This window comes from Rosa chinensis, chromosome 1 (assembly GCF_002994745.2).
Source record: "Rosa chinensis cultivar Old Blush chromosome 1, RchiOBHm-V2, whole genome shotgun sequence".
Classification (NCBI taxonomy): domain Eukaryota; kingdom Viridiplantae; phylum Streptophyta; class Magnoliopsida; order Rosales; family Rosaceae; genus Rosa; species Rosa chinensis.
The window spans coordinates 11,602,992-11,630,327 of record NC_037088.1 but is presented as its reverse complement, the minus strand read 5'-3'; the positions used below and the strand labels follow the sequence as shown (position 1 = coordinate 11,630,327).

At 40.8% G+C, this 27,336-nt stretch overlaps 1 protein-coding gene across 1 annotated transcript; it reads left to right on the top strand.

Annotated features, from left to right (window-relative positions):
- Positions 1-23,036: 23,036 nt before the first annotated feature.
- On the top strand, positions 23,037-26,865 carry LOC112201011 (protein NRT1/ PTR FAMILY 5.4-like). The gene is given in 6 exon segments (XM_024342023.2): positions 23,037-23,250; positions 23,423-23,640; positions 23,814-24,065; positions 24,460-24,731; positions 25,829-26,592; positions 26,595-26,865. Coding segments are annotated over 6 exon segments (1,677 nt in total). The 5' UTR covers positions 23,037-23,159; the 3' UTR covers positions 26,675-26,865.
- Positions 26,866-27,336: the final 471 nt, after the last annotated feature.

The following is a 27,336-nucleotide window of genomic DNA, read 5'->3' as shown; positions in this document are numbered from 1 at the left end:
AATTTATATAGTCTAGACTATGATTAATTCCAATTTACCTACCTGAACTTATGGTCATTCTTCATGTTAGTCCCTAAACTTTCAATTTCATCAAGAACACCCCTAGACTCCCAATTTTCATTAGCCGTATCCAATTCTTCAAACCCCATCCAAAATTTCCGTCAACTGATGACGTGGCAGGAGACAGAAGGGCGAAATTCCGATAATAACCCTATTTGATTATAATTATAAATAAATAATAATTAAAAAAGCCAATGTTTTTAAAATGAAAATAAGGACTTATAGGAATAATATCTTCCACGATATCAAGTCTTGTATTCATACATAATCACAATTTCTTGACAAATTATTTCTTCTATATGAACACAACATCTCCTCCAAGATTTTGAGACTCTGAGCCACAATATCAAGTCTTGTTCAGTTTTTTTTTTCAGCAGTCTGCGATCTAACTCTCTCTCAGACTGAGAGTCTCAGTCTCTCGCACTCCAAAACCCAGTCCTTCAGTCTTCAATTCAAAATTCAGTCAAGCACTGTGCACTTCTCTATCCCCTTCCCCACCGATTTTCTATATCCAGCTCATAGACATGATTTCAATTCCTCATTCTACCAACGAAAACAGAGATTTCAGATTAAAGATTGTGAATTTGATCCTAGAAATAAACAAATCGAGTTAAACAAAGGCGTATATAGTTAAATACCTGGAAAATGAACCTTGACCAGTCCCTTCGATCTGAAGCAAAATGACTCTGATGGCTTCCAGGTACGGTTTTCTGGCCAAGTTTAGCTTGCCCAGACTTAGTGTACGGACAGCTCCTCATCTCGCACTCGATCAAATCGGAAATTGAATGGTGATAGATTTGGTAGCCTCTCTAAGTTATATATTACGGTTAATCTATCTAATCCCATGGCCTTATCTCAAGCCTATCTCTCCAAGGCATGTATTTTTCTTCGACAGATTCTTAAATTCAAAATTGCAGCAGGTTTCTAAACCCATATGCTTTCCTCAATCTCTCATCTCCACTACCAAATTGGAAACCACAACACCAAAAATTCACAGATAATTAAAGCCATCTAGCTAGAAGAAAACCCAACAATTGAATCCAGATTGTAACAATTGAATCCATCAATTCTAGATATTTATGTTCTTGAACCCAGCAACAAAACAGAAAAAGAAAATCCCAACCAACGAAATTCAAATACCGGCGACCCAAGTCGACCATGAACTCACTGCCACCATCAAAGCCGCTTGAGTACTTCCGCCACACGACTCTGACGCCAGCTTCACAAGCAGATCACCGTGAGGCCTTCTTGTGGTTGCCGAAGGGAGGACCTTCTCGTCGTACTCGATCCCTAGGGTTTTGAAGATCTGATGGAGGCGATTCACCTCACGGTGATAGAGTACCGTAAGAGTGAGGTTCATGATCTAGAGATTCTTGGTGTTAGAGACAGAGAAGAAGATGTGGTGCTTGGTCCTTATGTCGAAGATATCAAAAAGAAAAGGAAAATGATCCCCTTCAGATAAATTTTTTTTTTTTTTTATAAAAAAAGTAGATGAAATATAAATTGACCATTTTAGCCCTTCTGTCTCTTGCCACATCATCAGTTGACGGAAATTTTGGATGGAGTTTCAAGAATTGGACACGGCTGATGAAAATTAGGAGTCTAGGGGTATTCTTGATGAAATTAAAAGTTTAGGGACTAACATGAAGAATGACCATAAGTTCAGGTAACTAGGTAAACCGGAATTAATCCTCTAGACTAACCCTTAAGCTGGCTAATAAACTCTAATAATCCTGTCTTTATAACCTCTTAGAGCAACTCCAACAGCATCCTTAGAGCAACTCCAACAGCTTCCTTATAACCTCTTAGAGCAACTCCAACAGCTTGTTGTAGGTTGGTAATTTTGCCATTAACAACTGAGTAGGCATTTTCCAGAGACTGCACCGCATAATTGCCAAACTGCCATCCAAATTCAAAAGGTTGCCACTTGTCATGTTGGTAGGGCGTCAGGTAGTGCTAGTTTGCTGTGAGATTTGACTCAACACAACCTTTCTTTGTTGCTCATTGGGCGTTTAGGGATGACAAAAACAAGTTGAAGATAAGAATGTATTTGAGAGAATAATGAGATAATTTTATTCTTCTCACAAAGAGGTATTTATATACCATGATTACATATACTAACTAGGTAAGCACTAATTACAATTAAAGGGACAATTACATTTCTAATTGCATACAATAAGTACATTCCTAATAGAATAAGAATATTCTAAATAGGATACGTTGACTTAGGCTAACATTCCCCTTCAAGTTGGAGCATACAAGTCACGGATACCCAACTTGTCAAGTGAGTCATAGAACACCTTGGTGGAAACTCCTTTAGTCAACACATCTGCTAATTGCTCTTCAGTTGAAACAAATGGAAAGTCAATCAACTTCGCGTCTAGCTTCTCCTCAATAAAGCGCCTATCAACTTTCACATGCTTGGTATGATCATGTTGTACCGGATTCTGTGATATATTGATTGCTGCCTTATTGTCAAAATGTAACTTCATGGCTTGCTTAGGTTCAAACCCTATGTCACGCAATAAATTACGCAGCCATAGTAGTTCACAAACTCCATGAGCCAACCCTCTATACTCTGCTTCAGCATTAGACCTTGCTACCACCTTTTGCTTCTTAATTCTCCAAGTAACCAGGTTCCTCTTACAAATGTAAAGTACCTTGAAGTAGACCATCGGTTAGTAATACAACCAGCCCAATCTGTATCAATAAAGCCACTCAGCTCTAGGTGATTATGTTTAGAAAACATCAAATGTAACGTCCTGTATCTCAATTTACCGGTTTACTAGTCATTTGGATGATAAATGACAATTACTTTCACCTTTTACTTTATTTTGATACTTTTAGTATTTTGGTATGTTTTCACGAGATTCTTGAATTTAAAGATAAATGTTTTATAAACGTTGCATGTATTGAGGTTTGTAATTAATTCAAATTGTGGGAAAGTATAAAATCCCTTTTCTTTTCAATTACTTATTTTTGTCCACTCACGCTAACGTTTTTATCTACTTTCCCCTGGGCCATTCGGTTTCAAATGCCCAGTCTGCTGAGTAGTTGGTTCGGCATGGTAGGATTCGGGGCATAACATCTGTTGCTGTTGTGTTTCATATTGTAGGTTACTTATTGCACCTACTTGTATCTTGAATTCTTTTTCTCTTTTATATTGCTCTGATAACTTGTGGGACATTTGTTGTAAAGCTTGGAAATTTTATTTGTGTATTTGAGAACATGTTGTATTTCAGATTTCAGTTGCTTCTTGTGGAGTTGTTGTAATTTGGGGAGCAAGGTGGCTCCAAAAGAATAAGGATGGTTATTTAGAAGTGTGAAGGTGTTTCTATAGGTTTTGGGTAGTCCATTTTTAGGGGTGACTCTGCTGAATTTTCAGTAGAGTTATTCCTAAGGTGGGCCCCATAGGGCTACCACGGATTTCAGGGTGGAATTCGGGGCAGGTCCTGTCAACTTTTAGGGCCGCTAAAAGTATCAAAACAAAGTAAAAGGTGAAAATAATTGTCGTTTATCGTCTAAATGACTAGTAAACCGGTAAATTGAGATATGGGACGTTACATTCAACCTTTTTCTGGTGCAGTCTTTAATTATCTTAAAATTCTCAAAACGGCATCCATATGAGTCTTACTAGGGTTGTGCATGAACTGACTCACTATACTGACTGCATATGATACATCTGGTCTGGTATGAGACAAGTAAATCAATTTTCCAACCAATCTTTGATATCTAGCCCTATATGTAGAAACTTGACCAGGATACTCTGCAAACTTGTGATTATGCTCAATAGGTGTGTCAATGGGTCTGCAATCAAACATACCTGTTTCAGTTAGGAGGTCTAGGACATACTTCCATTGGCATAAGAAGATTCCACTTCTACCCCTTGCTATCTCAATGCAGAGAAAATGCTTCAGGTATCCAAGATCTTTCATCTCAAACTCAAAAGCCAACTGCTGTTGTAGTCTCCCAATCTCATGATTATCATATTTTATAATCACCATATCATCCACATAGATTATCAACATAATTATCTTACCCTTCTGACACTTGAGAAAAAGAGTGTGATTTGAGTTGCTTTGTTTATAACCAAAGCGACACATTGATTGAGTGAACCTCCCAAACCATGCACGAGGTGACTGCTTCAAAGCATACAAGGACTTTTTCAATCTGCAAACCACATCAATATCTATAGTAGTTTCATATATAGGAGGAAAGCTCATATAAACTTCTTCAGCTAAATCACCATGAAGGAATGCATTCTTCACATCAAACTATTGAAGTGGCCAATCTAGGTTTGCAGCCAAACACAATAGTACTCTGATAGTTCTCTCACTTTCTGAACCCTAGGTGCACATAACCTATCTTGTCAAGCCCACATAGATGAGCAGTACAATCATCATCTTCCTCCAAGTACGGTAATTGGTGCCATTCAACTTAGCACCACTGAAACCCCTAGAGGATTCTTGATTCAGAGATACCTCCACCATTTGAACAGTGGCTTCAACATCCTTGCCTGTGGGTCCTCCCATTAAAGATGAAATTGAGTATGTCGAAAGAACGAATGGTAGAGGCTTGAAGAAAAAACCCTAAAATCCAAATTCTAGGTTTAAAGGTTTGAATACTCTCAATCATAAGAACACAGAAAGACAAATCCCAATTATTGGGTAGAAGAAAATTTAAGAGAAATTAAATTGAGAGAATTGAAAGCAATGAGAGAACAAAGAGACAAAGTCTAATACGGATCTTTACTCTGATACCAAGTTGAGAATAAGAATGTATTTGAGAGAATAATGAGATAATTTTTTTCTTCTCACAAAGAGGTATTTATACACCCAGGTTACATATACTAACTAGGTAAGCACTAATTACAATTAAAGGGATAATTACTTTCCTAATTGCATAAACAAATACATTCTAAATAGACTAAGAATATTCTAAATAACAGACGTTGACTCACGCTAACAAAATCACATTACTCTGTCTTTTGTTTATATTTGATTTCAGTGCACCCTGTTGCATTATCCAAGTAAAACTGCAATTTCTAAAGATGTTGCAGTGTAATTTACGTGAGATGTGACAGATACTATGTAATATGCAATTTGAAATCTAAAGCCCAGTCAAATATAACGAAAAACAAGAGATAATTTTGACTGAATCACTCAGATTTTTCATTCACCTTACAAGAAGGAATTATATACAAATTACAAGTGCGCCTAATAAGACAAGTACTACTCCTAAGGTAAGTAGTAAACCTAATAATACTACATATATTACATAATATTACAGATCACGGAATATTACAGAATATCTACATAAATAAGGTAAGTATGACTCACACCAACACTCCCCCTCAAGTTGGCGCATACAGATCACGAATGCCCAACTTGTCAAGTGAGTCATGAAATGCCTTACTCGATACTGCCTTTGTGAGAACATCAGCTAACTGTTCTTCTGAGTGGACAAAAGGAAAAGAGATAAGCTTAGCATCAAGCTTCTCTTTAATGAAATGTCTGTCAACCTCAACATGCTTATTTCTGTCATGTTGAACTGGGTTGTGAGCAATATCCACCGCTGCCTTATTATCACAATACAAATTCATGGCTCGTTTGGGTTTAAATCCCAAATCACGAAGTAAATTTCTCAACCAAAGTAATTCACAAACTCCATGAGCCATACCTCTATACTTTGCTTCAGCACTTGACCTAGCCACAACCTTTTGTTTCTTACTTCTCCAAGTAACAAGATTACCACCTACAAAAGTGAAGTAACCAGAAGTGGATTTTCTATCCGTAACACAACCTGCCCAGTCTACATATGTATAACCACTAATATCTAGATGATTATGCTTTGAAAACATCATGCCTTTTCCAGGTGTAGACTTTAAATACCTCAGAATACGGATCACAGCTTCCATATGAGCTTCACTTGGATTATGCATGAATTGACTCACAACACTAACTGCATATGCAATGTCTGGCCGAGTATGTGAGAGATAGATTAATCTGCCAACTAACCTCTGATAGCGAGCCTTCTCTGTAAGAACTTGATTAGGGTACTCAGCCAGTTTATGATTATGCTCAATAGGAGTATCAGCAGGTTTACACCCTAGCATTCTTGTCTCTGTCAACAAATCAAGCACATATTTTTTTTGGCACAAGAAAATTCCTGAACTCCCCCCGACGACCTCAATCCCTAAAAAATATTTAAGACAACCAAGATCTTTCATCTCAAACTCTGATGCAAGCAGATCTTTTAATCTTTCAACCTCCTCTGAATTATCACTAGTAATTATCATATCATCAACATAAATAATCAAGGCAGTTAATTTACCTTCACAGCGTTTCAGAAACAATGTATGGTCAGAGTTGCTCTGCTTGTACCCAAAACGACGCATAGCTTGAGAGAATCTTCCAAACCAAGCTCGTGGTAATTGTTTGAGTCCATACAAGGACTTATTTAACTTACACACAAATCTACCTCCTGTGCTTGCCTCATATCCTGGTGGTAGATCCATATAGACTTCTTCAGATAACTCTCCATGTAAAAAGGCATTCTTCACATCAAACTGTTGCAAGGGCCAATCTAGATTAGCTGCTAGAGACATCTACACTCGAATATATAGTATTAATCTTGGCTACTGGAGCAAAGGTCTCCTCATAATCCACGCCATATGTTTGAGTATATCCCTTTGCAACAAGTCTTGCTTTATACTTGTTCACTGAACCATCTGCATTGTGTTTGATAGTGTACACCCATCTACATCCAACAACTCTCTTTCCTTGTGGAGGTGGCACCATCTCCCAAGTATTATTCTTTTCCAATGCCTCCATCTCTTCATTCATCGCTTGAGACCATTTGGGATCCTTGAGAGCATCCTGCACTTTACTGGGAACACATACAGAGGATATTTGATTCACAAAAGAAGCATGGGATTTGGATAACCGGTGGGTGGATACAAAGTTAGCTATGGCATACTTAGACTTAACATCTAAACTTGGTTCATATTGACGAGGTGGTTTACCACGAGTGGACCTAGGAGGCAAAACATTCACACTATCACCAATATCAGAGTTAGAAGAAATACCACTAACCTCAAGATTGGGACGCTCCTCAGGGATTGGTTGACAAGGGTTATCTGTATCTAAGAGGGGTGGAGGAGCTTGGCCTTCTTGGAGGGTAGATGATTCGGCAATTTTCTTTTCTATTTCGGAACTCGCAATTCTCTATTCGGCAGTTGCATGACGAAGGTAAGCCGATTTAGCAATTGCCGTTTCTGTTTCGGAACTCGCAATGCTCTGTTCGGCAATTGCCTTTTCTATTTCTGCAGGAGTGTCGTTGGCTTCAATGGGCTGAATTTTAATCCCACAAGACTTTTCTTCCAAAAAAGTGTGTTTCTCCCCCTGAAGTGAAGGATTGATGGGAGAAAAGTAACATGCATCCTCATAAAATGTGACATCCATGGTAACAAAAACTTTCTGTGTAGGAGGATGAAAACACTTGTAGCCCTTTTGATGAACACCATAGCCCACAAAAACACACTTTAATGCCCTGGCATCGAGTTTGGACTGTTGATTCTTAGGAACATGGACAAACACAACACACCCAAAGACACGAGCAGGGAGATTAGAAAACAAAGGGACTGACACATGATTTGAAAGGGCAGCATATGGGGTTTGACCATTGGGAACAGAGGAAGGTAGCCTATTGATAAGATGACAAGCAATGAGAATTGCATCTTTCCAAAGATACTTAGGCATATGAGCACTAAATAGAATAGACCGGGCTATGTCAAGAACATGACGATTCTTTCTTTCTGACACTGACAGGGTCCGCCCCGGATTCCACCCTGGAATCCAAAGTGGCCCCACGGGACCCACCTTTAAAGAAGGTTTACCAAAAATTTCGGCCTAACCTCCCTTAAAAATGGGCAACCCAAAACCTGTAGAATTTCAATTTCACTTCTAAACAACCCTCCCAAAACTCCTGGAGCCACCCTGCTCCCAAAACCGCACAACTCCACAATTTAGAGTATCAAATTATCCAATTAACTCAAATTACTACCAAGTCATAGGTTACAATATTAATACAAAAATCTCAAGGTTATCAGAGCAGTCTAGAACCAAAAGAACAACGATACACATAGCAGGTTAGCAAGTAACCTACGAGGGATAGATAACAGCGGTGGTGCTAAGCCTCAACTCCTAAAGCCGAACAGCTACACTGCGAACTGGGCATTTGAAGCCGAAGGGCCCAGGAGAAAGTACATAAAATACGTTAGAGTGAGTGGACAAAAATAAACAATTTCAAATAAAAGGGATTTTATACTTTCCCACATTTATTTCTTTAAAATTCCCGATGCATGCAATGATTAACAAAATAAAATAAAAGGAGTTCCGCTCTTGAAAGCCGACTAGCCCCGCTAGTTACAAACGAATAAAAGAAAAGGTTGAAACTCCGATACTCAAAGAAATAGAACCAGCCCCGCTGGCTAAAATAAATTGGACTAGCCCCACTAGTCGAAAATAGTATAAAGAGTAGGGGAAGACGTAGCCATACGAGTGAGCCACCCAGGCTCGGGTGATAGCCTCCCAGGCCAAAATACTCCCATTACTCCCGTAATATACCCTTCCGCCACTAAGTGTAGCGATAGGATACTGGGCTTCAGAATTATTGTCACAGAGACAGTAATCAGCGCCACAAAGGCGGAGGGCTTCGGTGATCCCATCACCTCGCCACAAAGGCGGAAGATCAATGCTAGCAATGATAAGTCACCCAAAGTATGGCAAAAGAAATCCGAAAACCAAGTAAATCCAAAAGTACATAAAGCTTCCCCATCTCTTGCAAAAGAATTTCCCATGACGTGTCCCACACGCCTAGATAATCTAAAGTTCGAAATAAATAGGAGATAAATAAGTATAAAGATTTACTCCATCGAAATCTCATTAAAAATCACAAATCACCGAATATAAATAAAATGTAAATAGTATAAATCCGGAAATCCCATCAGAGATAAATAAATAAAGGAAAATAAGCAAAATCCAATGACGTGACCCCGCACACCATAAAACCTTCAAATATTCAAATAACCAAACCCTTCCTGAAATTAACCATATACTCAGGAAATTAATACTATAAACAAATTATAAGCTCGGAATCAATTAAATAAATGCATGCATCATTCTTTGAAAAAATAAAAGTCCACTCACAGTATGCGGCTAACGTGGTACCCAAGCGTAAGGATCCTCATCAAGCGATGGGTCGGTACCTCGTCCTGTACACAATTATATTCCGTAAACAATAATTCGATAAACAAGTACGATTCTATAATGAATCCCAAAACCCTACGAAATCCCACATCACCATTTCTTTCCGGATTCAATCCAAACTTCACCATTAATCTATCTCCGTCGATTAAAGTATTCCATATCGGAACAAAGGAAACTCGAAGGTCGGATTCCCACAATTCGACAACCAAAACTTCCAAACTTCGGGAATTCACAAACATATCCAAACTCTTCCAAAATTCACCAAACTTCACATACAAGCTCCACAACATTTATACAATTTAAAAGGGCTAAAAACTGAAATTAAAACACTGCCCACACACGCCTCCACGCGCCGCCAATAGTGGCAGCGCGTGGACCCCACGCGCCGGCGGCCACTACCTCCGATGGCCACCATATTTGGACAGTAGCACCTACTCAACACACTGATCGATTTTCTTAACTACAACACAACCCAATTTTACCTTTAAACAGTCGAAACCAGCCGGTGAAATTTTTCCAGAAAACTCCAAGAACCCTAGAAATTTCAAATCGTTAATTCAACCTCTACACTGCAAATTGAAATGAAAGACCTTAGGGGAAATGATCTATGTCAAAAACTGAACCTTCGACGCCGGTTTGGTGGCCGGAGACGGCCGGAATCGCCGGAAATCGTCAAAACCCGCAAGTTGCTACAGTAACCTTCCCAGCAAGAAATCGAGCTCCTCCGGCCAAATCTCCCCAAAATACCACCACAGATGCGTCAAGGGGGAGGAGACGAGCTTGGGGATGGCCGAATTTCGCCGTGGGTCGGCTGGAGGAGGGAGAAATCGGAAGAGGAAGAATCGGGCAGAAGAGGAAGGAAATGTCGGGAGAGGAGAGAGAAAGAGCCGGGTAGGTTTCCAAAAATGGAAACTTACCACAGTAACTCGGCTATTTATAGAAACTTACCATGAACAGTAACCGTAAACAGTAACTTTAATCTTTCGCTTCTAACTTTCACATACGAACCCCAAATTTTACGCACCACATATGCACGCGCTCGGTTTAACGTCCTCTACAACTTTCATGAAGGAAGTTTCCTCAAATTTTGATCCGAATGAAAAGTCAACTTTTAGGGCCACTAAAAGTATCTAAACAAGTAAAAAGTGAAAGGAATTGTCGTTTCCCGTCCAAATGACTAGTAAACGGTAAAATTTAGGTCCGGGACGTTTCAGACACCCCATTTTGTTCTGGGGTTTGAGGACAAGTGGTTTGATGAATGATCCCATGAGAATGAAAGAATTGGTGAAACTGAGAATTGACAAACTCCCCCCCATTATTAGAACGAAAGACTTTAATATTGGCTCCAAATTGATTTTGAACAAGAGCAAAAAATTCTTGGAAAGCAGAGAGACTTCATATTTGTGTTTCAATAAAGCGACCCAAGTAAGATGGGTATAATCATCAATAAACAAAACAAACCAATGTTTTCCAGACAAGGTTGACTCACGGGAAGGTCCCCAGACATCAGAATGAATAAGCTCAAAAGGAAAAGAACTCCTAGTAGTACTCAAAGGATAACTAGTACGATGACTTTTAGCTAAGACACATGACTCACAGTGCAACTTAGACTCATCAATGCCCAGAAACAAGGATGGCATAGATTTCTTCATGACACTAAAGGAAGGATGTCCCAATCTCCGATGCCATTGCCATAATTCTTTAACTTGATTAGTAACCCTAGTCGAAATCAAAGCTGCTTGGACTACCTTCTCCGGCTTCACTCCGGCGAATATGCAATCCAGATGAAATAGTCGACCCCTCAGATAACCCTTGCCAATTATTTCCCTGGTGAGGTGGTCCTGAAAAATCACATACAACAGAAAAAATGTTACAGAGCACCGAGATTGATTATTAAGCTGAGGCACAGATATAAGATGATGAGAGAGATCAGGGACATAAAGAACATCATGTAGTGTCAAAGAAGGGGTGAGACCTATTCCTAAAACAGGAAAAGAATCACCATTGGCATTGACAATAGAGGAAATAGAGGGTGGATTGAGAAAAAGAAAGAAACTACGATCATAGGTCATATGGTCAGATGCTCCAAAATCAATTATCCAAGTATTGCCACCAGTAAAGCTAGAAATTTTTTAAGCAGCTCCAACCTTACCATTACCACCGCGACTTACGGATGTGGTATCCTTACTAGCAAAGTTGTTGTGAGCTGGTTTTGTCACATTGTAGAGTAATCTTGGTCTTGAACAAGATGAACAACAGCCTTTCCCTTGGGTTTGTTGTCCTGACGTCGGGGCCTATCAAAGTAGGTTGCTGGAAAACCAACCAACCTGTAACAATTTACTTTGATGTGGCCTGGATTATTGCAGTAGTTGCAAGTCAGAATTGAGGAGAACCTGGGAGAAACGTCTTGATCTTTCACCATGGTGAATTTGCAGCGGAAGGAAAAAAACAACAAACTACTTGGAAATATAAGAAGGCAACGGTGATGAAAGGATCAAAGGACAAGGAACAAATTCAAGCACAGAGAACAAGGGTCAAGGATCAAAGCACAATGAGTCAGAGTCCAGGATCGGATCTCTGCTCTGATACCAAGTCAAATATAACGAAAAACAAGAGATAATTTTGATTGAATCACTCAGATTTTTCATTCACCTTACAAGAAGGAATTATATACAAATTACAAGTGCGCCTAATAAGACAAGTATTACTCCTAAGGTAAGTAGTAAACCTAATAATACTACAGATATTACATAATATTACAGATCACGGAATATTACAAAATATCTATATAAATAAGGTAAGTATGACTCACACTAACAAGCCCCACTTTTACAAATAATATAATTTAACATTTGACAAATGAATACCATATTACCCTTCATAATGGCTAGACAGCTGGTGATGTAGAACTCGTAGAAAGAACTCTCAGACGAGGGAAAATTTATATCAGGAACTCATGTTATCGAATTGGGAATTAGTGAATCACAGGGTTAGTAAACTGTCTAATTTCTTTTTAATATTCCGAAACCAAATATGGAATATTTCACACTAGTGTCAGACCAGTAGCTTTCATGGAATCACTCATTGTTGTAGAAACTAGAAAGCTTCATGCACACTTTTTAGTATTTGTAAAAAGTCTGTCCAATAGTTGTAAAATTGCGTCTGACCTCACCCTACTAACAACACGTTTGAAAATAAACTTTTCTCTACCACACGGAGGAATTATTTAATAGTAAACAAGATGTTTAGTTTTTCTGACTGGAACGAGGTAGCAAAGATTTGTTGCATCATGCGGACAATAGTCGAGCTACAGTCATGCCCTGATAGTAATATGCTCAAATGTGAAAACTAACTATACTTCTATATCTAACCTGCATTCTAATTTCCCGACCAAATTAAATGAACACTACTTGGTGTCCACTGTGAGGAACTTCAGGATGATAGGTTTTCAAGCCAGAAAATATTGCTGCATATATATCTTGGCTGTAACCATAGCTGTTAATCCGAAAGAGTCTCTTTTTGGTCGAAATCTGATAGGTTTTAAATTCCCCTTTTTTAGTAGATCATATGATTTCATAGCCCAAGTAATATGGGCTTGCACTCGATTATGCAGATTACTAGGAGGGATTATACATTTGGTCATTCAAATTATAAGCTCCAACATACCTGAGGTACCTGACAAAGCTAGGTTTGGGGGTCTATTGCTTTTCCAAGTGGTACTTGATGTGTTATATCCTTGAAGATGCAATTTTTGGCTACTTCTTGATCAGTGTATAAACTGATTTTTTCAGGATACTCAAAATTTCAGGGAAATTGGTGGGAGCTTGCAAATGATCACATGAAATAAGTAGCCTGTGATTATTATTGACACCTGAATGAGATTGGTGGGGATGACGATATAAGTATATAACCAATGCAAGAATAGGCAAAGCTATATGCAACATATACTCTGCAATTTAAAGTGTAGGATGTTAGTTATTGTTAATTAAAGTTTTCTATTCATTTAGGATATTAACCGACGCACCGAGACTAGAGCGAATGGGTATATGTTGTGTTATTGGTCTCTAATTGGAGGTTTAACTAGCTCTACAGTAGATAAGGAAAATATAAAGTCTCTAACCGCCTTACTAAATTATGTCAGCTACTTCTAACATGATAGCTATCAAGTGTCTACCGCAGTGAAAATTTGGAATTATACTAAAATGAGAGGCATACACACGTGAGAGCTTAAATTCCAGCATGTGATGATTTTTGTGTTACGAGATCATAGAAAATTATTGCATCAGTTGATGCAGGACAAGTAGGACAAGAACTGTAAAACTAGGGTTTGTTTGTAGTAGTCTCGATTGTTTAGAAGAAAAGAGACTTAGAATAAGAAAATTAAGAAGAAAGAGATAGAACTAGTAGCATCAGACCGGTAGGGTTTGTAGGCATCACACCTAGAGGTTTTAGGCATCACACCTAGGACCCTAGGTTTAGTTGCATCGCACAAACCTAGAGAGAAGCAAAAGTTTCAATTTTATTAACTCAAATTTGCCAATAAAAGACTACAAAGGCCTCTATATATAGAGAGAGGGTAAGATGATTCTAGAATAACTAGGATTAAGTAATCCTAATATCTCTATTCTAGAATTAATTCAAAGCAGTCTCGAAGTCCATATGTTTTCAGGTGTTATTGGCGGACAGAAATGCTGCATTCCAAGGCTGGGCAACGTGGTGGTTGAGGCTTGCCGGCTGTAGAAGAGACCAGGCTAATGGTCTGGGTGCCCATAGCAATTACTCTTGGGTTTGGGCATGTGTTTTTGGTTTTTTGTAAGCTGCTCTTAGGCCTACTCACTATTGGGCCCGTATTTGGGATCCTGGTGGTTTTTGCATTAAAATATGGGATCCGAGTCGTTTTTGGGATCAGATTCGGTTTTTATTTTCTGGGAAAGCCCTTTCTATGTAGGGTGGTTCTTGAAGCTTATGAACAGATTAGGGTTTGAACTTGGCTGATTCCGTTCATTCCCTGAGAGTGTCAGGTTACTTGGTTACGTTAAAATACATCGCTGTCCAATGCATCTTTACTTAGCGGTTCTAGGGTCTCTAGATAGTAGCTCATTTATAGGGTGGGTTATTATGTTGTGTTTGCCTCTTACTACTCTTTCTAATGGAGTGACACCCCAATTTAATTCAAAAAAAAAAAAATCCTAATAATAAAAGCCTAGATTTATTGGAAAGTTCAAAATCCAGGTGACTTAAAGATTCCGCTCGTACTCTTCATCATCAGTTTATGCGGCAATGGTTTACTCAATTCAAGATAGATATTTACCTGAATGCCATTAATTCTCCTTTATACCCCTGTTTCCTTCTCTGTATGTCTCTGTCTATCTATCTCTGTGAAGATATGTCTTGTCTAATGTTAATTGGTTGCCACATTTTTCTTAGATTTTGCATTTACTTGTGATAAAGAAAAAAAAAAAGTCCGCCTTCATAGGTTTTTTTGAAATAAGGGCCAGAAATGTCCGCCTTCATAGCATATAAATTGCCAGAAAAACAACTATGTATTATATTGTAAAAGAAGGCACTGGTGTAGATACTGCTATAACCCTATAAGAATACAGTTAAGAAAATGCTGTATAGACTTTTCTTAAGTTGTTTTCTCAGAAGCAATGTCCATACTTGCTCTACGTTGGAACTGCAAATTTTAATTTGTATGCCATTTTTCATTTTTCATTTGTAGTTTTTATTTTGATCTGATGATAATTAAGAATCCTTTACTTGTAATTTTCTTTTATTATCATCACTGGATGATGCTAATGCTTTTCAATATTCATTTAAAGTTCTATTCTAGTTGTAAATAAGATGCCCTCATGTTCAGTTTCCTCCACTAAATGATTTTCATGCTTATATATCTGTTTTTGTTCAGGTTTCGATTGAAGCAGCAAAGATTATACACATGTACAAGTGATTGTAATTGATGGGCGTGGCACTAAGGTTGAATCAATTGGACAATGTGGAGTTCAGCTAGTTGCCAGTTGCCACTACTCATGGTAACTATCAAGAATCTGATAATGAACCCTCTTGTGGAGATGCTTGCCGGAGGAATACATGTGAGATGGCTTGTGGCAAAAATGATGTTGCAATTCACTGCACATGTGATGGGATGTGGGGCTATCGGCAAAGATTTTAGGTTGAGGCTTCCCTTACAATTACATTCAACAATATTGATATGGCAGCATTGCATCTTTAAGTATTTATATTAGGACTGTAATATTCTTGTAATTAGATAATTCATTATAGCTCTTATGCCAATTGAAACTGAGTGTGGATTTCTAATGCCCAACTTATTTTGGGAGATGTTTTTTGAAGGATCCCACTTCCTCCCCCCCCTCCGAGCTCGAGCATGCGCAAATTATAGCTTCCACTGTCAGCATCAGGAGCCAAGTCATGCTGGCCACAGTGTAGGAAATGCTAACTAAGAAGCAGCTAGTAAGGAGTGAGTATGGTTATTTAATTAGATTGGTTTTTCCTCTTTTGGGTCTAGATGGTCCTTTTATGTCATGTCTCGATATTCAGTGTTTCAATTTTAACCCAAATTGTTCACTCTGCCAAAAAACACATCCCCAATTAACATTGAGAACGAAAAAAGACAAAATTAGCTAATTGCCAAAATGATATATATTCGATTATTCGTTCTCAATGTCCTCCCTCCCAAGCTATTACCGGAATCAGTGGCGGAACCCTGATTTGAGACTGGGGGGGGGGGGTCGAGACTTGAACATAACTTTTGACACGACAATTTTAACTTTTTATTTTTGGTAAGATACTATTATTATTTAGAAAATAGAGAAAATATGTATCAAAAACAATATCTCCATTCACAAATCATTAATTTTTTTTATTAACCTAGCTTACAAAAAGAAAGAGATCAAATATATGTAACGGGGCCGGCAAGAAAGGAAAAAATTAATATATGAAAGAGATCAAATATATGTAACTGCAAGAAAGGAAAAAATCAATATATATCAATCACAAGATAATAAAGAAAGTAATTAACTCCTTGACTTCATTTTTTCTTAAAAAAAACAAAATAGTTTGCTGTTCTATTATGTTATTTATTTACTATAGCCAAGTAAAAGTTGTCTAATATGATTGGGTTGAGAATTGGGGAGATGGGGGGTCCAGCAGTTGAATTAAACACTTTATATGTTAATTATACACTCTTTAGCTGCAAAACATGGTATCTACAGCAATCAAGGGGGGGGGTCCGTACCCCTTCAAACTGTAACATCGGTCCGCCCCTAACCGGAATCCTGTACCACCAGTCCAAAAGTACACCAGACATCCCTCCGGCATATAATCCTGTTAATGTTTGGATCCGTTGGGGATCTAATTAACGATAAGTAAGAGATAGAGAGAGAGAGAGAGAGAGTGACACAAGATGTATAGTGGTTCGCTTCCCGTCTTAGCGGGAAACTACGTCCACTTGAAAGCTTATACTAGTGTGTCGAGCCTTGCGGCTCAAGTACATTACAAAGTGTGTAATGGAGTTGGGAAGGAATGAATGGTGTTTAAGTGGGAGGAGGCATTCCTTTTATAGGTGAAGGAAGCCATCTCCTTTACATTTTCTTAGATGTGGGACAAGAACCCACTATTCTAGTCTAAAGAAGCATATTGTGGAGGTAACTTGGCAAGGCCGGGAAGGTGGCTTCCCGGCGACGGATTTGCGACTTCCGGATACCGTAGCGTAGCTTGAACATAGGGCTACAAGATGCAAGTAGCGGTTGGGCCTCACCATGGCTTGTGGGTGTCCCATAGAGGGTGTTAATTATGCTTGGTGAGATAGCAAACTAGTGTCACTAGTAGAGGTATCTACAAGTCCCCGAAGTCCCCAAGTAAGAGGAGCTTCTTGGTTGGGGAGTTATACACATGATGTCACCAAGCATAAGTAACCGGGCGGTATGGAGCCCCTACAAGTCCCCGAACTCCGTAAGCAAGAAGGGACTCGTAAACCTGCATAACAAAGACAAAAAACAGGCATATGTAGAATGCTCGTTGCATTGTGCAACCAATGTGAGTTTCATTGATATGCGTTGGCATATATGAGCATATGGGGTGCGTGATACATGTTGATGTATACATGCGAATGGCGCCGAGTACGATCAAATATGACGAACAAACTCGAGAGCGCGTCTGGTCGTGTGAGCATATGGATTGCATATGACAAATGTAAGTTGTACGAGCGCTGCGAAGGTAAACGTTTGTAATTCGTGAATGATGAATACGTGAACGCTTAAGTTTGTTTGGTTGTCGCTCGTGTTAATGGAACGCGAAAAGAATTCAATTTGTCACGGGCGACAGATGGTAGAAGAATTCAATGTTCCATTAACGTGTTGTGTGTCGAGTAGACATGAGTGTAAAGCTCGAGGATTGCCGGGCAGGCATGAGCGGAAAAGTCAGGGTTGCCGGGAAGGCATGAGCGGGAAGCTCGGGGGTTGCCGGGAAGGCATGAGCGGAAGCTCGTGAGCGGAAGCTCGTGGGTGCCGGGAAGGCATGAGCGGAAAGCTCGCGAGCGGAAGCTCGGGGGTTGCCGGGAAGGCATGAGCGGGAAGCTCGGGGGTGCCGGGAAGGCATGAGCGGAAGCTCGTGGGTTGCCGGGAAGGCATGAGCGGGAAGCTCGGGGGTTGCCGGGAAGGCATGAGCGGAAAGCTCGGGGGTTGCCGGGAAGGCATGAGCGGGAAGCTCGGGGGTGCCGGGAAGGCATGAGCGGTAGCTCGGGGGTTGCCGGGAAGGCATGAGCGGGAAGCTCGGGGGTTGCCGGGAAGGCATGAGCGGAAGCTCAAGGGTGCCGCGAAGGCGTGAGCGGAAGCTCGTGATTTGCCGGGAAGGCATGAGCGGAGGCTCAAGGGTGCCGGGAAGGCATGAGCGGAGGCTCAAGGGTGCCGCGAAGGCGTGAGCGGAAGCTCGTGATTTGCCGGGAAGGCATGAGCGGAGGCTCAAGGGTGCCGAGAAGGCATGAGCGGAGGCTCAAGGGTGCCGGGAAGGCATGAGCGGAAGCTCAGGGGTGCCGCGAAGGCATGAGCAAGAGCCTGGCGGTGCCGCTGAGGCATGAGCGCGAAATCGTGGCGGTGCTGCTGAGGCACGAGCGCGAAATCGTGGCGGTGCCGCTGAGGCACGAGCGCGAAAGCCTGGCGGTGCCGCTGAGGCACGAGCGCGAAATCGTGGCGGTGCCGCTGAGGCACGAGCGCGAAAGCCTGGCGGTGCCGCGAGGCTTTAACGGGTAGCTCGAAGGTGATGCCCTGAGGCATGAGCGTGACCGTTGCTAATTATGCTAGGCTGTATGTACAAGTCCCCGAAGTCCCCAGTCAAGGAGGGTGTTCTTGCGGGTTGATACCAAAGCGTAGCTTTGTGCCGTATATCAAGCATAATTAGTGCGAGTGCGTCGTCCATCTAGAATTGGTTGGAGCGAACGCTTTTGCCCTTTCGGGTGGGCCCCTGCTAGGCCCGCCAGGGAGTCCCCCACTCCTGGCTATAGACCTCCGTATGGTCGGAAAATTGTTTGATGAGGGGAGCTGCGCGGAGCAGAGGGTGTTGGGTAGCGAGCCCAATCTTAGATACCCAAGCGTCGGGGTTAACTGCCGGATCAATGGCTGCCGTGGGCTGTGTTAACTAGTCCCTAGCTGTTTTCTCGAAGGAGAAAAGCTTGACTGCAATGCCGCGTAGCGGTCATTGTCATTATGAGGCGTTGCATTACCGCTTGGCGGTTGAATGAAAAATGATAAACACAGAGCAAGTAATAATATTTTGTTCGAGTGTCCCATACTTATTTAATTTTGCAATTAAAATAGAAGCATGGCATATGTGTATAGCATGTATTTGTAATGTGGATGCTAATATCATTTTTGCATTTTGTAAACATGCTTAGAGATCATTGAGATCAATATTTGAAGCATGGCATATCTAGCATGTGAGACCTAGAAAGTGTTTGCCAAATCTACGAAATGTTGTAAGCATGCTTAAAAGTTATGGAAGCATGTAAAGATATATCAAGTGTGATATTCTATAAGCATGCTTTAGAAGTAGAAAAAGCATGGCATTGGCATGGTAGTAGCTCTCATTGTAAGAGCGCAAGAGATAAGATATAGTTACTTATCTTATGCCGATTTAGAGGCTAGTGGAGTTGGCCGAGCATGACGGTCCATTGCTCCGGCGGTATTCGGCGGTTGCATCCCCTTAACATAAGGTAAATGATTAGCATGCTGTCCATATAATCTGAACTGACCAAACATGTGCAATAGACATTCAATGTACACATGTTTTAGAATGTCACAGTAGTGATCATAGTGACGTGCATAGCAGGAATTTGCAGTCACCGCTAGAAATATATATCACAAGAAATATATGATTTGAGAGGCAAGAAAATATATATCACAATTATGTCTCTGACTGCAGCACGTGAGTGTAATTGCAACAATGCATAAAAGGTGTGTGCAGGGACTAGCACAATTAAATGATTAACTATGCAACTACTGACCAACTGCACATGAAAGCTAGGCACGTGTGTACCAAGTAAAGGGAGAGAGACTTATCTCGATGGGTGGTCTTGCTGCACACGAACCCAGTGAAGAGACCGAAGATTCTCGGCGGAGGCTTTGCCGCTGACCCAGTGTGGCGGTGCCGCCGACAGCAGCCCAACCCTCAGATCACGAGCCCAGCCCTTTCCGCTGACGGAGATGAGCGGAAAAGCTTAGCGGTGGAGTTTGACGGTGGCTAGCATTGCTGCCACTGATGAAGCTTAGCGGAGGAGTTGGAGTGCAGCGGAGGTGCAACTTGCAGCGGTGCATGAACTCGAAGTTTAGCGAAGTGTTGGTCGAAGAAGTTGGACGGAGCTGCGAAGTTGGGCGGAACGGAGGAAGAAGGCCGGCGGAATCAGTCCGGCGGAGGACCATCCTGGCGGAGGACCAGTTCGGCGGAGGAATTGCTAGCGGAAGAACCTTGCTGGCGGAAGACTCGCCGGCGGAAGGCTCGCTGGCGGAAGGCTCGCTGGCGGACGGACATGGGTTCTTGGCGGAGCGGGTTGGTTCCGCTGGCGCTCAACAGTCCGGCGGAGACTCAAGAGTCCGGCGGAGGAAGTTGGGGGGAGCTGCAGTTGGGCGGTGGCCTGCAGTAGGCAGAGCTGTGCCTAGCAGAGGATGACGCCCGTCGGTTTATCGCTGCCAAGGGAGAGAGACGCCGGCGGTGATTTGTCTGGCGGATGTTGCGTTCACCAGGAGCCTGGCGGAGACCACGGAGCTCAGTGGGGAACTGGAGCTCGGCGGAGACTCGCTTGGCGGAGGCTTGCCGGCGGAGGTGGCTATCGGTAGTCCTGGAACTCAGCGGAATCATGCCTAGCGGTTGCCGGAGCCAGTGTTATCACCGTTGTAGCCTGCCCAGTTGTGACAGCTCCGCAAACAAACTTGCAGTGGTTTGAGCCAGCGGAAATGTTGCGCGGCGGAGGTTCTGGCAGTGGTTTGGCGGAGATGGTGCCACTGATGGGCGGAGCGGAGCGGAGGTGATGAATGCGAATGGAATGGGTGCCCAGAGGAGATCTCTGGGTGTCCAGAGAAGTTTGGCGGCAATTTTTCAAATTTTTTTTTTTTGAAGTTCAGCGTTGACTTTTGTGAGTTGGGCGTTGACCAACCCCGCCGAGCGTTGACCAGCCCCGCTGAGCGTTGACCGGCCCCGCCGGGCGTTGACCGGCCCCTATTTGATGTTGAATAAGCGTTGACTCGATATTTTCAGGTCAAAGTTCGTGGTAGGTGACGAAGCCTTTGTGTTGGCTTCCCACAGACAGCGCCAATGTTCCGTTGGGGATCTAATTAACGATAAGTAAGAGATAGAGAGAGAGAGAGAGAGAGTGACACAAGATGTATAGTGGTTCGCTTCCCGTCTTAGCGGGAAACTACGTCCACTTGAAAGCTTATACTAGTGTGTCGAGCCTTGCGGCTCAAGTGCATTACAAAGTGTGTAATGGAGTTGGGAAGGAATGAATGGTGTTTAAGTGGGAGGAGGCATTCCTTTTATAGGTGAAGGAAGCCATCTCCTTTACATTTTCTTAGATGTGGGACAAGAACCCACTATTCTAGTCTAAAGAAGCATATTGTGGAGGTAACTTGGCAAGGCCGGGAAGGTGGCTTCCCGGCGACGGATTTGCGACTTCCGGATACCGTAGCGTAGCTTGAACATAGGGCTACAAGATGCAAGTAGCGGTTGGGCCTCACCATGGCTTGTGGGTGTCCCATAGAGGGTGTTAATTATGCTTGGTGAGATAGCAAACTAGTGTCACTAGTAGAGGTATCTACAAATCCGTCACAGAATAGGGAGTTAGCAATGAGAGTTTAGTGGTTTGGACTAGTCAGACATGTTCACAGTTATAGAACAGAAATTGTTCTATGATCAAATTAACCACAGCATATGAAAAGTAAGGGAGCAGTAGCATTTCCTATTTTAGTATTCTTGGGTGTTGGAAGCTTCATTAGCAGTTTGATCATTTATGGGGTGCAGTCTAGCAGCTAAAGTCTGGTGAGAAGTTGTTGTTGTGGTACAAAATAGTGAGAAAAGCTAGCACTGGTAGGTTAGTGGTTGGATAGATATAGATCAGATAATGACGGTTAATTAGTGGGTTCATTCAATTAGCCACTATCATTTTGTCTAACCAAGGCCAGCTAGGTGTTTGGTGTTTGTTGCGTGCAAGAACATACAGTACTAATTTGAGTAGTGAGAAAATAGTCAAATAGGGCTTTGTCATCTCCACTTTGAAAGAGAAAATTACAGATCTTCAAACATCATATATTCAATAATATTGCGTGTACGCATTAGATTGCCAAAAACAGCAAATGAAAAATTACATATCCTTCTTGAATATATTGCACGTATCTAATGAAAGTGATAGTCTGAACAATTTTTTTAGCAGTCAGTTATACAGATCTAATTTGCTGTCAGTCATGGGGTAGAGAAGTTCTAATAATTGAGATAATTTCATCCAACATTGGGGAGAAATGCCACTTTGCTTGAGGCTCAGATTGGTTGTTTCATATGCTTTTGTTATGTAGTGCTTTCACTTAAAGCCTTTTTGTTAGAAGGATATTTCTTCATAGAAATTCGAAGTTTTTAATTTAATTTTCAGTTTTCACAAATAAAAAAAAAGGCGCTTCATCAAAAACCATCAAATAGTTTTAACCAAAAAAAAAATCCACTAAAAAGTACTTTTATAACTCAAAAAACATTTTTACTTTTTTTTTTTTAACAAATTACTACATTTTTGATAATGTGAAAGTGCTTTTGCTAGAAGCATTCTCAAACCTAGGCTAATTTGGTGCCATGGATCTGGTAGTAGTTCTGCTAGTGTAGCTGGAGGAGTCGTCTAAACACATTAATTCTAGACTTCTACAAACTCTAGTCGATACGAGATTTTACTAAAGCCACAAGGTAGTCTTGGATAGGACACTGACCTCTGGTGGTCTCTTCATTCCACAAATTGCTAAAGTGACAACGTACGAAATTGTTGCAGATGAATTCAATGCATGTTTCTGAAATAGAAGCTACTGGATTGGAATTAGTCCTAATTAAACTTCAAGAAAAAAGAATAATTATGAATCGGTGAAAGTTTTGCAAGATGGAATGCGACCTCTGGCCAGTGAACAATGTCAGTGAACTTATCTTGAAGATCAATGGAATGTGACATCGCTAACGTACAGCAAGTGTCAAAGTTCTACCTAAATCCATTGCACTTATAACTTCATCGATCTATATATCCAGGACCCAGAAAACCCTCAAAACATTATACCTTGAACATCTCCAGCGAAAGTCATGATTGAAAATGGGCAGGAGTTATACACCAAGCTCTCCACCCTCCAAAAATCCTCTCGAGGTGGCTGGAATGCTGCTATTTTCATCATCTGTACGTAAACTCTTGTACTATCTGAGAGCTTTCACCATCCTAGCTAGGAAGTATCCCATATACTAGAGTCTAGAGATATTTCCACTATTAATATATCTTTTTCCCCGCATAAAAATTTCATACTTAACAGTAACTGGTGTATATTAACATTTGATTATATCCATTAATGCAGTTGTAGAGGCAGCAGAGAGGTTTGCGTATTATGGCTTATCTGGTAACCTCATCATATACCTCACAAATTATCTTCACCAGCCCACAGCCATCGCAGCCAAGAACGTCAACATATGGATCGGTGTGTCGTCCCTCTTTGCTCTTCTTGGCGCCATTGTAGCCGATTCTTTCCTGGGTCGGTTCAAGACCATCATTCTATCCACCTCCATTTATTTGATGGTAAATTTCTAGTCCAATTTTCGAGTGCTGTAGTTGTATTGAAGATGAGAATGGGGTTGTATAAATACGTTGTGACCAAGACTTTTGAGGCTAAATCTTAATAAGTAGTTAAGTGTACAACTGGGCTAGGTGCTTAGTGGACATTCTAGCTAACACTGTGTTTATGATCACAGGGAATGGTTTTACTATGCCTATCCGTCTCCAGTGTTCCTATTCATTATCGTGAAGCAGTGTTCTTTGTTGCGCTTTACATTTTGTCAGTTGGCGAAGGTGGGCACAAGCCTTGCGTCCAAACATTTGCTGCAGATCAGTTTGATGAGGACACCCCCAATCAGAAAAGGACAAAGAGCTCATTCTTCAACTGGTGGTTCTTGGTGATAGTAATGGCAGGCACTAGTTCAACACTTGTGGTCATCTACATTCAGGTAGACTTTGCTGGTATCAGCAATCTGTCTATTCCCGGATCTATACATTCAACAACCAATGGCGCATTGTCAGATCCTTGGTGGGGGATCTACAAAGTTCATGGACGCCAATTAATTTTTTGTTATAGATTTTAACTATATATATAGGTCCTTTTTTATTTTAAAGGAAAATCGACTGTAGAACTTTCATACATAAGTAGATAGCTCCTGAATTTTAATCTAGGCCAACAGTAATAGCAGTCATCACCTACTAGCAATGAAGTTGTAGTCATTTATGCCAAGTAAAGAGACCTACAAACACCTATCACAAAGTTTTAATTTCATACAAATATGAACATGTTAGTTTTGAAAGGAGATAACTATGGATTACATTCTAACGACTGTGACTACGCAGGATAATGTCGGCTGGGTGATAGGCTTTGGTATGTTGACTGTGGTACAGGCAGTGGGCCTGTTTCTATTTTTACTAGGAATCAAGAGATATAGGAAGGAAGGGCCGCTTGGAAGCGCCTTTACCACCGTGGCGCAAGTTTTCATGGCGGCAGCAAGGAAGTGGCGTGTGGATGAGACGCTTCATTCTGATATTTTCTACGAGGATGAGAGGAGTGGATCTCATATGGGAGTTCAGCCTAAGCAGAAAACTTTAGCTCGAACTAACCAATTCAGGTACATATCCGTTAAATTTGGGAATTATTAACCTTTAATTTATTGATCGAGCTTATATAGTTTCATTCCTAAGAGGACATTCGCAAAAAATGATTTTTGTGGACCTCCCTCTTTAATTTGCAGTTACTTAAAAATAGTTCTATCATCTCAACAACCGAACAGTTCATTTTTTAGGCTTTTAGGCAAAGATATATCATCCTTGCCAAAAATCAGTCAACTCAGAAACTATTGGCTAGATACAATAATAAGATTCTAGCAATGATTTCTACAGAAGAGATTAAAGAAGGAACATACGGATTAATGAATTACGTATTGAAGCATAAAATCTCTTTTTCGGGCGTCCTCTCTCTCTCTTTGCTCTTTTTTTCCTTTTTTTTTTTTTTTTTCATCAAAGGAGCCGGGTGACATCAATTCATTAAAAATAAGTAGAGAGTGGCAAACAGAACATAGTAGCCCACCCGCAGTGACCGTCAAAATCAAGTTACTGTCTAGTGTCTAGAGACCCTAGCAAACTATAAACCCTAAGTAAAGCTACCTTGGATAGCGGTGTGCTTCAAGAAACCAAGCTTGACACTATTGAAGTTTAAAATGAGCTTCAATATTCTGATTTATTCATGACTTTTAAGACCACTCTACGCATAGAGCGAGGGCTTCCCGAGGGACATAAACCCATTGCTAAAGGAAAGAACACCTTATGCTTCCATGATAAATACTACAAACTGAGTAGCATAAACTTGTGTGCGTCCTCTCTAATATCCGGCCAACATTTCATTGTAAATAATAATTTTATTTATCGTCAAAACATTAGGTGTTCTTTCCTTTAGCAATGAAAGCAATAGATGTCCATTCAATATATATGATGATTAGCAAGTGCCAACCAGAAAAGAAAATACAAGTCATGAGTATAATCTTTTGAGATTACAAACTTCAAAAAAAAATTAAAAAAAAAAAAAAAAAAAAAAATATATATATATATATATATATATATATTAATCATATTGTGAAAATTCAGTCCGGCGCAAGACAATAGTGTTTCCTTGTTTCATTTTCATACGCGGATATGAATATGTATATGCTGAACTATTTCAAAACATCAGATTTTTGGACAAGGCAATGATTATTGACAACCTTGATGCATCAAAGAACATCAGAAACCCTTGGAGGCTATGCTCTCTAAATCAAGTGGAAGAAGTGAAGCTGGTTTTCCGTCTTATTCCCATATGGTTCTGTTGCCTAATGTTCTTTGCAGTTCAATCGCAACTCCATACCTACTTCACGAAACAAGGCTCCATGATGATCAGATCCATCGGATCCCACTTTTGCCTTCCCCCCGCATCACTCCAAGCCCTAGTCGGCATCATGATCATTATCACCGTCCCAATCTATGACCGGATTATTGTCCCAAAAGTACGAGAGTTCACAGGACATCCAGCGGGCATAATGGTGCTTCAACGAATTGGGGTTGGCCTATTCTTGTCCGTAGTCAACATGGTTGTGGCAGCTCTAGTGGAAGCCAAAAGGGTTAGTATTGCAAGAGAACATGACCTCATGGATGACCCTGAGGCAATAGTACCAATGAGAGTATGGTGGTTGCTCCCACAATACATACTAACTGGTATGTCAGACGCATTCACGGTTGTAGGACTCCAGGAATTGTTCTATGATCAAATGCCAGATGCAATGAGGAGCTTGGGAGCTGCTGCGTACATTAGCATTCTTGGAGTTGGAAGCTTTGTTAGCAGTTTCATCATATCTTTGGTGGAAACTATTAGCAGAAACTCTGGTGAGCCGTGGTTAGGTAACAATATCAACCGAGCACACCTTGATGACTTCTACTGGGTACTTGCAGGACTAAGCGCTCTATTTTTGGTGTTTATGTGTGGGTTGCAACATGTTTTGTGTACAAGAAAGTTGTTGGGGAAGAAACAAGTGGGGTGGACTGAGACTTGAAATCAGATCATGATCACATGGTCAGCGAAACAATCGAAACTTATGCAAACTATCATTGATGGTGATGTGTACTAGTAGTGAGACTCTCTTGCTTAGTTTGAGTGCACACAGAACTGTAAGATCTTGTCCACTAATTAAACGTCGTTGAGATATTTTAAGTTTATTGGGACTCTAATTAGAAAACGTACTCCAAGTGCATTATTATAAGATATGTTGAAGAATGTTGACTTTTGGTGTGGTTGTCAAACTTGTTGTAGAGAATTGGAAAAATGTATTGTATTCATCTCACCAAAAGGTTTATATAGGGTTACATCATGTATACAAAAGGCAATACATAATAGCTATACTAATCAATCGCACATTACAAGTATGTCAATCACATACATTACAAGTCTGTCAATCATATACATTAAGCAATACCTATTGCATGAATAGTCATTATCATTCACAACACTTCCCCTTGGATATTCCATGTCAATAGTGTTGCCTCTGCTATGCGCTTCTAAGTTGCCTCGTCAAAAACCTTGTCAAGTAATAAAAACCCTGTGGGAAAAAACAACCTTGGTTGAAGGAGAAAAAGAGCACAACGCGCATGTGGAGTAGTCGACATCCTTCAACACTCCCCCTTGTGCCGCTCAAACTCGGTGATGACTCT